Source organism: Nipponia nippon, unplaced genomic scaffold, assembly GCF_047370975.1.
Source record: "Nipponia nippon isolate SJK-2023a ecotype South Korea unplaced genomic scaffold, ASM4737097v1 scaffold_29, whole genome shotgun sequence".
NCBI lineage: Eukaryota > Metazoa > Chordata > Aves > Pelecaniformes > Threskiornithidae > Nipponia > Nipponia nippon.
The window spans coordinates 376151-386732 of record NW_028262346.1 but is presented as its reverse complement, the minus strand read 5'-3'; the positions used below and the strand labels follow the sequence as shown (position 1 = coordinate 386732).

Here is a 10582-nt window from a genome sequence, read left to right as displayed (position 1 = left end):
AAATGGAAGCAAGCCTAGGCCCCTGATCCATCAGTGTAGTATCTACCTCTTACCAAAGAATATTCCAGATCAAAATGTCTTTAATTAATTAAGTTGTTTCTGCCACTGTTGGATCCTGTATTTTGATTTCTGTGAACATACAGGTATCTGGAGTCTTGCAGCTCTGCTTTGCTTTTCTCCAGAATGTGATGATATTTTTTTTTGTAGATTTTTGCACAGGGAGATTGAATAATTTCTTCAGGTCACAGACAGGTCTAGCTCTACCCGGTTCTGCCCAGTGTCTCAGAGACTCAGTTTGTCTGGTTAACCAGAGTAGGTTTATTGAAGACTAGTCCCTCATTTCTCCACCTGCAGGGTGGAGAAACGGTGTGCTCCGGCAGCATCATTGCACATGCCCTTATCCCCTTGGTTACCCTTTGGCTGTCAGTCCATACATCCACATAGGCTTTGCTGTCAGGCCCTTTCCTTGGAGCACGTGGCCATCACAATGTAGAAGTCTCCACCACTGTCTGTCCTTTCTCATTTTGACTTTCCGGGACAGGTTGGTTGTGAAAATCAATGAAGAGTTTGTAGATTAAAACACCAGCAAGACTTCCCAGAGTCGGAGCTATGAGTGGGACCCACCACCAGTGATGTCCAGCCCTAAAATGAAACACAGAAGAGGCAGCCGGTGAGCCAGATGAACCCCTGCCCTGCCGCCACGTGGCGCGGGGTGAGCTGAGCCAAGTCTGCTGGGGCAGGAGTGAGCTGTGTGAGCAGAGGTGTATAGCCTGCTTCACATACCGGGCCCTACAACTGACTTCTTAGACAAATTCTCTATCCACCAGCATAATTCCTGGAGGGAGGGTCGTTTTCCTCATCGGCCTGGGAAAGTGGCTCTGCACTGTTTGCAGATTTCTTGTCCTCCTACAGAAATAGTCTGTGTGATCCTGATGAGTGTGACAGACACACACCCCTTTTCCCTCCCCATTTCCAATAACATCTGCACCTCCTCTACTAAGCTCTCAAAGATATTTTCTGGAAATTTAATGAAAATGGGCAGCCGGGACAAGAGACTCTGCTAATGCCCTCACCATGGGAAGACCCCTAGCATGGCGCCATCATACTAGGTAGGGAAAAGCAGGGTTTCACCTCCAGATTCAGATATCTAAATTTAGGAGAGCTATACAGCAATCCAGCTGTAAGTACCTGCTTTCAGGTGAGCCGAATCACTCTCTGACTCTCCAAACACTGCAATAACCAGCTAGATCTCCAGCTAACAGGTAGCTGGTTTGGTGCCCAAATTGAGGTATCTGAATGTCAAGATGAATCCCATACTGAAGAATTTAGTGTACCCCAAATTTTGTGTACATAATGCGTGGGGCTCCTCTATACCCAACCCTTCTCTCTGAGAATGGAGAACGCACTCTGCAGTGATACCATCATTTGTCCCAGAGAAAAAGGCTTCATGACCGTTTTATCTTGGGCTTATCTTCTCTCCTTGCAAGCTGAGCAATGTAAAAGCAAAATGGGTCACTCACGTGAAGACGTCCATTCCCCAGCCAGCAATTGCCGTGAAGACCCTGGGGGGCAGGTCCCGGGAAGGGTTTATGGCATAGCCTGTGTTCATCCCCATCCCCAGGCCGATGCCCAGGACCAGGATACCCGTGAGCAGGGCCTGCGTGCCTTTCAGGGCTCCGTTGTTTTTCTCGTCGTGGATGATCAGAATGCCCAGGAGCAGCATCACTGTTGCCGTAAACTGCAGGAGCAGGAAAGGGGCAGCAGGTCAGGAGAGAGAATGGGTAAGGCAGAAGGATCCTGCTCACCAGAGAGGAAGAGACTTCCCAGAACGGAAGAGCAGGTGGGATTCCTGGTCTGATCAGGTCAGGGAGCACCCCAATGTTATTGCCTCCTCACAGGTAGACTGAAGAAAAGTCTTGACTCATTTCCCAACAAAAAAGTCTCCACCTCATCATCAAAAATGCTCTAGGACTAATACAAACTTCTCAGCGCTGTTCTCCCCCTCCACCTTTCAAGTTAGGTACATGGATTATTTTACATACATTTTGTCTAACAGAGGCAGAGCCATAACAAACTGCTAACGAGACAAATCTGATCCTCCCTAGAGGAAGTGATGTTTTCTATAGCCTGTTGCATTAGCCCTTTCAGGACTAAAAGCAGATACCAGATTCTCATCTGGGAAACACAATCTCCCATCTGCAACAGTACATAGCTGGCATTTGTAGATCTGCAGTGCCCAAGATATTAGGAACTGTGGTTTGGATAGAGGTGATGACTCCTGTCTCTTTCTGCTTGAGATAATGCAGCTGGAGAGCCTTGGACTGCTTGCAGAGATGCCAGCAAAAGCAGAAACTCTGCAGCTCTTGGCAATGCAGTGTCACTGTCATTTACTTTCTTGTGCAGCAAGGACACTGCATGCTCCACAGGAGGCTGAGTGATCAGGTCCCCACCTGTAGGCTCTCCAGCTCTCACCATCTTCCTCATCATGCCCAGCTCAGAGACAAAAGCACAGGCTTCGTCAGATTTGAATTGGAAGTGAATCTTCCTTCTCCAGCATCCCAGTGCTCCATGTCCCCCGAAACATCCCCTTCCTATTTCTGGGCATCTGGGCGTTGTGTTGTATGCTGCAAATCAGCTGTATGCAGTCTAAATTGGACTGTTCAAACCCTAGAGGTTCAATCCAGACAGGCTGTGTCCATGTGAAGACAGTCCCAGGCTCCCTGTGCCAGTGAGGAGCAGCCAGCAGAGCTGCCTGGGAGCGTGGAGCAGATGTAGGATCCAAAAAAGCAGAACAGTTCAGGGAACTGCCCAGAGCCCAAAGGAGATCATTCCTCATATAGCTTAGCTTCTCAATTCCCACTGCTTCGGCTGCCTGCAGGGAAGATGCCTGGAGGGCACTCGGACCAAGCTGCAGAGCAGCCAGCAGGCATTACCCTTTAGGCTTGCTCAGCCACCAAGGTGCATTGGCTTCTACTTGTCAGGCACCTGCCTGGACAGGAGGCTCTTTGGAGTAGAGGTTGTGATTGTGTCTGCCCATGTAGGGCTGTGAGTCCCCTGTAGCAGACCAGGACCTGTTACCACCCACCTCCTCTGAGCACACCACAGCAATCCCCACTGACCTCTGTGAAGAAGGCCCCTGGCAAGGATACATAGGGAGCAGGGTAAGTGGAGAAGATCGATGCCGTGGCAGTTGGGCCCGTCACTGTAAAGTTCCCCTTGGTGTAGTCGTACAGAGCATCTAGGAGAAATGGGAATTATGGGAGTTAGCACAGAGTTCATCCCATGAATGCAAGTCCACCCGTTCCAGCCAGCACGGACACCAAGGGGAAGAGAGGCAATGGGAGGTATGATGGAGGTGACACACCCCTCGCAGGCACAATCTGACCGATACCTGTTACCTGCAGACTTTGGTCTGCAGTTGCTTCCTTACGCCTACCAGCTCCCTGTCCCTGCTCCAGGAGCCTGGGGCAGGCTGGATGCTGTGGATGCACTGGAGGCCTCCATCTCTCTGCCCCTCGGTGACTGAGACACGCTGGAGCGAATGGGTGGTGGGTCCTCTGCTCACAACTCAGAACCACAGTTGTCCCATTTCCCACAGACCAGCAGAGTCCCCCAGAGCTCCAGCTGTACCTAATACATGGTAGTCCATCTAACTCAAGGCCTTGCAGACCCTGGAAACAAAATGCTGACAAAACACAGCTACTAGCCTTGAGTTGAGGACAGGTTTTGGCGGTGGGAATGCCCTGAGCAAAAGGAGCTGCGTTCTCCAGGAACTGCACATCCTTCCCAGAGATATCTGGGCCCTGCTCTGGCCTTGAGATATGAAGGTCTGTCCCACGAGACAGGTGCTCGCCCTCCTCACCCAGACATCATGCTGGGTACTGTAAAAGGAAATATTTTTGACGAACTGTGAGTTAAGACTGAAATGGTGCCCATAAGCAACCCCTGTGATAAAGACACAACCGTACCATAGTAGAGGCCAAAGACGGTGGCTGCTGCCGTAAAGGAGCCCAGGAACTGGCCGATCAGGTAAGCTGGGAACTTTCTCCAGGGGAGGTTTCCTAAGACGCAGTGTGTGAGGGTGATGGCAGCGTTCAGATGAGCTCCTGCAAAATCACAGCAAAAGACAGTGGCCTTAACCCTGATGCAGCTGTTTTGGAGCATGCCCCACGGTACCCCAGACCGTGCTGCAGAACACTAAGACGCTTTCAGGGCAGGGTGTCACTCCTGCACAGACTCAAAACTGACCCATTTTCCCTGGGCAGCTGAATGATTCAGGGCAGAGAGCTCCTAGCCTTAGTCCTCTAAAAATTAGACAACCTCTGCTTTACTCTCTGTAGACCACAGGCTGCCTCAGTCATCTCACCTGTCAGAGACACCTCTCTTGGCATGGCATGAGTTTCCCGCTGTATGATTTCTCTTTGTTCAACTTAAAGGGAGCCCAAAACTTAAACTCATCACCCACCTTTTATATGGCTACAGGTAGATGAGACAAATCTTATCATCCCAAACAATCACAAGGCCTTCTGAAAACATCTGATAGGCAAGGAGGGCCTCGTCCTGGCAGAGCTGAACACCCCAGCTGATCGGAGCTGCAGGCCCTTAGTCAATCTGGCAGGCAAGGCACAGGACACCAGGGAAACAAACTGCAAAATCAGCCACTGATGCTCCATAGCTTCATGTCTGCAAAGCAAATCCTACACAGGGCTGTCGGCAGGGACTCAAATTAGCCCTTTTATGTCACTGCATTGAGAAGGGGTATGAGGATGGTCAATCCTGGCCAAACCATGTTTGCTCCCATTAGTGTGAAGCAGACCCTGTCCTTCCCTCACAGAGTTTGTAATCTTGGACTGCATTTCCTTACATCTTTTAGTATGCGGCTTTCATACAGTGCAAGACCAGTTTTCCCTGGTTTGAGGGGACAATTTCTGTGGAGAACGTTGGTATCACAATGGTGCTTTTGCAGAAAGACTTAAGAGGATCCAGGTTTGGTGCCCTCAGTGCAAACCACATTTGTTCTCCAGGCCTCATCTCCCCATGAGTCCAAAGGAAATATTTGCTTTTTCCTGCCTAGTAGGTGTAAACTTACCCCAATCTTAGTGGCCTTTTCCTACTTCAGCCTCAGAAAGGGGTAAGAGCCAGACACATGTCATCTCATCAAAGTACAGGACAGAGTGAAGTGAATGTGCATGTACCATCTGCTATAGTCCCACAGCCACAACTGAAATGGAGGGAGACCCCTTTTTCTTCCATCCTCTGATCCTTTGCAGGCATGACCAGCCATTTCAGAGATCACAAGAAACATCTTGTGACACAAATAAAGTCAAATCACACTGCCAAGAAGCTGTGAAGCTGGCTCCAGAGCCAGCCTCTTGCTGGCTGAGCTGAGACCCTTCATCTCACCTCCCAGTCCTCAGCAGATCAGGTTCATCTCAGATGTCAGCTGGGACTGCAGGGACCTACTTTCCTTAACCCACTTACCCCAGGATGTCTCCATCAGCTCCAAAAGGACAGGGAGACCAAGAGCTGACCGCTCACATGGAAAAACTTTCCTTTCCAAGCCAGCCCCAGCCTTGGACATCTCTCTGCTCCAACAGTTCAAGAACAAGGACTTGCTTTAATTTTCTGCCCACTAGAGCCCTTAATCTCTTTTCTTGGTGCAAATGAATGCAGAAATTGCACAAGGCAAAGGTAATGCTCTGTCACGTGAGAGATACCACCCCATTGCCCTGAAACGCCACCTCCTGAGTTCGTGTGGGGTGTGTGCACATGGGTGTGGATGATAAGGTGAAAAATTGCATACCATTCCTTGTTGCAACATCAGCAGTAAGCTCTCCTTTGCAATAAATTATTTACTTCCCCATGGGTCAGATTGGCAGCATGTTTTCAGAGCTCCTTGTCTCCTTGGGCCATGATGGATCCCAAGCGCCTAACAGGGGCACTGCTGAAACCTGGCTCTGCTGACCACAACAGGAGAGGATGGCTGAACCTCTGCCTCGCTCCCTGTTCCACTTGCCCCTGTCTCAGCTCAGGACACGTGTTTGGGGTCAGCATACTGTAGGTATCCTGCGCCTGCCTTGTCCCCTGCTTCTCCTGACCTTGCCTGCCTCCCCCGCTGCAGACTTGGCTGTGATCACTGGGTCACGAGGCTGACCCTCATTATGGTCACCAAACCTGCTCTGCTTTTCTTGCCTGGGGACCCTAGGACTGCCTTTTTTTCTGGTGAGGGCACTGCTCTGCCTTGCCAGGCCATCACCCTCCCCTCCTCAGCCCACTCCTGCCATGTGCGTGGCCTTCATGGGACATGGAGACGTCCTATGCTCAAGTGTCCTACTCACCAGAGATTCCTCCAGGCGCATGGCTACCCAAGGTAACACCAATGCCAAATCCCAAATTGATGCTCAGCTGCTGCCCAAAGTCTCCTTTTCCTAATACCACTTGTGCCACAGAAGACAAGCCGAAGACCTAGTGCATGGAAAAAGAAAGAGAGAAAGGAGCATTAAAAGCGGTGTTATTGCTGTGGTGGACTGAGCTTCTTTTTGCTACTTTTTCTGCAATACTAATAAACTCCCAAAGACAGGAAGACTCAAAGGTGACCATGGTCAGGAGATGAAGTGAGAATGACCCTCCTCTGAAAAACTGAATGGCTAACTGGATTATTCCTCATTGGTGACCATCACACCAAACCAGACACTCTGGTCTGGGCTGGGTACAAGGGAGACAAACCCCAGACACCCACACTGAGGTCCTGGGCTTGACTGGGATCACTCACACAGCTGTGGTAAGGGCATCTGCACCTGAAGCCAGGGACGTGAGCCATGGGAGCACCACCACAGACTGCCCAGAGGCAGTGCCCAAGCTGGATCAAAGGAGGGTGGGCAAATTCTTGTTGCCTTTCTTTTCCTGGTGTGCAATTTATTGACTAAAAATGTAGTTTGGGGAGCACATAGCTATTTGCCAAACTCGACTCTAATTTTGGTAACTTATTCTGGCAAAAAACAAGGAAGGAAATTCTGGATTGACTTTTCCTTTCAACACATATACTTTCAGTTTGAAAACAGCCAAAGTTTCAGTATTTTTTTAGTGACTAAAGGGGAACCGGGAAAAAAAATTAGAAAGAAATGTAAACACTCTCCAGCAGGAAAAGACTTATTCAAGACATTTCAGGCTCTCGCCTGAAAGTAAATTCTATTTCACTTTTTTAATGTGGTCAGAGTGTGGAAAAATCAGTTCTTTGCACAGCTCTTACACTGAAATCTGGAGAAGGACAAAGCTTCTCTTGAGGTCTCTGCCTTGCAAATCACTTAGGGCTTGGAGAGTGTATCCTGTTCCTTGGCCTGCACCGATGTTTATCCAGGGTGACATGTCCCTCCAAGACAAAAAAGTCAGTATGTTCTCCAGCTTCTAAACTGCTGCTCTGGCCTTTCCTGTTTTGACTCAGATCTTTACTGGCTGCTCTGCCTGGATCCAGATTTTGTCTCATGCATCTGCTCTCCCTCCTCCGTTTCAGACATCACCAAAATCCCCGGTTCCCCAGAGACACTGCTCTTATCTCTCTCATATATGCAGACCACAATCTGTGCATGGAGCTGTGGCCTGCCTGGTGTGAGCCCTTCTCTCAGTCTGCCTCAGCAAAAGCCCCAAAAAGCAGTGTCTGGGATGTCCCCCAGCAACTGCAATGCCCTTATAAAAACTTTGCCTACTCATCTCTGAGCTTTTCCAAAGCCACATCCAAGAGAAGCCAAATGCATAAAGCACAGGTTTTGCAGTACAGTGCGCAGGTGCAGAGAGAGGGGTGCAGACATGGCTGTTGCAGCTGAACAGCACTATCATCAAAAAAACACAGGACAGGACAGAGAATATGTTTTTCAGCACAAATCTAAACCTTCGGTCCCTTCCTTTATTCTCACAGTCCCAAAACAGCCTTTTTTTCCCCCTACTTTCCTAATCCTTATGCTGTTTACTCCCACTGCCTGGTGCCCTCCTTTATGAACATTGCCTATCTGTTAAAGCAAGAGGCCCTGGCTGAGTGCTATCATCCAAATAAGAACCATCCAGACATCCTGGAGATGCAGCCAGCACATTCCCAGTTACAGTAAGGGCTGCTAGAGAGTTGGATGCTGGATGCTACATTCGGATGCTGGATGCTGTTTGTGGCCAGCCCTTGATGGAGGTCTATATGCAGTGTCCCTCCTCCTACTCTATTCCCTCATGGGGATCAGTGAGGGAAGAGCCAACATGAGTTGCAGGCTCCAAAATCTGCCTTGGACTGTCAGAGTGCAGCGAAAAGTCTCCTTCTCATGCTACTTCCCTGAGACAGCCCTGGCAGGACACCTCTGAACTTAGAATCATAGAATTGTTTAGGTTGGAAAAGACCCTCAAGATCATCAAGTCCAACCATAAACCTAGCACTGCAAAGTCCACCACTAAACCATGTCCTCAAGCACCACATCTACCCGTCTATTAAATACCTCCAGGGATGGGGACTCAACCACTTCCCTGGGCAGCCTGTTCCAGTGCCTGACTGCCCTTTCGGTGAAGAAGTTTTTCCTAATATCCAAACTAAACCTCCCCTGGTGCAACTTGAGGCCGTTTCCTCTTGTCCTATCACTTGTTACTTGGGAGAAGAGACTGACCCCCACCTCACTACAACCTCCTTTCAGGTAGTTGTACAGAGCGATAAGGGCTCCCCTCAGCCTCCTCTTCTCCAGACTAAACAACCCCAGTAAACTTGATCTTTATCACCTGAAAACTTCCACCACCAAAACACAAAGGGAATGGAAAAGAAAAATGGTTTGTTCAGCTCCTGCTGAGGAGTCACAGATGTCTGTACTTTGACATCCAATGCATGCAAAACTACCTGTGTAGTAAGGAGTGAACTTCTAGGAGCTGGATGTGCAATAAGATATGACAAAAAGTAAGCATCCTTTGCCCATGCAATTGTTGCCCTTGAAAATAAGCACCTTTATCTGTACAGACAGCTGTGTCAAAAGGTCCCCATGCTTACACAAATCTTATCTTCTTCCTGTGCAAATCTCCACATACGAGTTATTTGGATTATCCCCAGCCTTTCCATGCTGGCCTCTGTCCAGTCCAAAGTGTCTCTCTCAGCACTTGCAAGGTAACTCCAGCTGTAGTAAGTTGGCACAGACAGCTATTGGACCTTTTCAGAGGGAGGATCTCAGTTTGCTATGTTGGTCCAACACACAAAGGCTCTGGTCCCGGTGGACACCTCACCCTCACCAGGGATCAATTCTGACTGCAAAGCCTTCCTTGCTCTCTTTCCAAACACCTCCGAAGCAGCCCAAGAGCCCAAAACCACTTCGCTTTTTCTGTGTGAAACAGATCCCTCAGGCAACGGAGGAGTTTCTGTATGATTTGGATAAGCACTATTCATTTGCCAGCGTAAGAAAACCAAAAGCGAAATCCTGGCATGCTTTACACCCAGTAATTATGTTTCCTAATGGTGGGTTGTGGCTCCAGAGAGTTCCACCGGTGTTCATTACCCTGGCAACCCCAAGAGGAAGATGGATGAATGCTGTTCGCTTTTCACAGAGGCTGTCAGTGGTAGAGGAGCCAGGGTCTGCTCCCCAAACCTGTGCAGGACCCCCCCAACCACACCATCGCCTCTGGCACAGCAGGAAGAAAAGCCTCAATTCACTGCATGGGATCTTTCAGGGGGTTTGGCACAAGCATTGCGTTGCCCCATCTGACCAGACACTGCTCTTTGGTTTCATTCCCAGACTCTTCCTCATTTTTCTCCTAGAAGAGAACTCAAACAGCATCTCATCCCCAGCTCCTTTACCATCTCCCAGCGCCCACCTCCCACCCTCCGCATTGTTTTTTTCCTCCAGAAGGTTTTTGACAGACGGTCTACCTGATGGGAAGCTGCCACCCCTCCAGAGCAGAGGGGTGAGCAGCAGCAACCAGCTGCTGAGCAACCCTGAGGATGTGGTAGGAAACCACATACCTTACAAATTGCTGCTGCAAATGCTTACCCTCTCACCTGCCCTGCACACACACACACACACGCACATGCACAGACATGCATGTCTGGGCCCCTCTCCTCCTTACCATGAGGATGAACATGCCCAGTGCTTCTGCCAGCATCTCCCTGATGGTGATGCTACGAATCGTGAGTGCCTTCTGAAACTTCTCCAGCATTTTGCTCTCCAGCTCCAACCTGAAGCTGCAGGAGCTCCTGTTATGACAGCACACACTTCATTGCACTGAGTTAAATTGCCCTTTGAAACCTGGCACCCTCCCTTCACCCCTAGACACCTTCATTCGTTTGGTTAACGATGAACAAGCCAATAAAGTAGCAGCTAGCTTTGAAGCCTTCCCATGCACAAATGCCATCCTTTTAAAACTATATGGTAAGGATGCAAGGTTTCTGTTACCAGGGCATTGCAAACGCTGTGCATCTGCCCAGAAGCAGCCTATCTCCAGAGCAGTGGAACTGTAAATAGCCTTGGTGTGCTCCTAAAGCCTGTCTTTCTCCCTAACCTTTTCCACAGGAACTGAACAGGAATTTTGGCTGTGCTCTGCATTGTAACCCACTGGCTGGTGGTTTGGTGCCCTT

The 10582-nt window shown here is 49.4% G+C and overlaps 1 protein-coding gene across 1 annotated transcript; it reads right to left on the bottom strand.

Moving 5' to 3' along the window:
• Positions 1–146: 146 nt before the first annotated feature.
• Positions 147–10220, bottom strand: LOC104021314 (aquaporin-7). The gene is made up of 6 exons (XM_087763658.1): positions 10075–10220; positions 6339–6465; positions 3969–4106; positions 3120–3238; positions 1521–1738; positions 147–642 (listed from the first exon to the last, which is right to left on the bottom strand). Exons 1-6 carry the CDS (start codon positions 10162–10164, stop codon positions 483–485), a joined length of 852 nt encoding a protein of 283 aa, XP_087619784.1. The 5' UTR covers positions 10165–10220; the 3' UTR covers positions 147–482.
• Between the last annotated feature and the right edge of the window lie 362 nt (positions 10221–10582).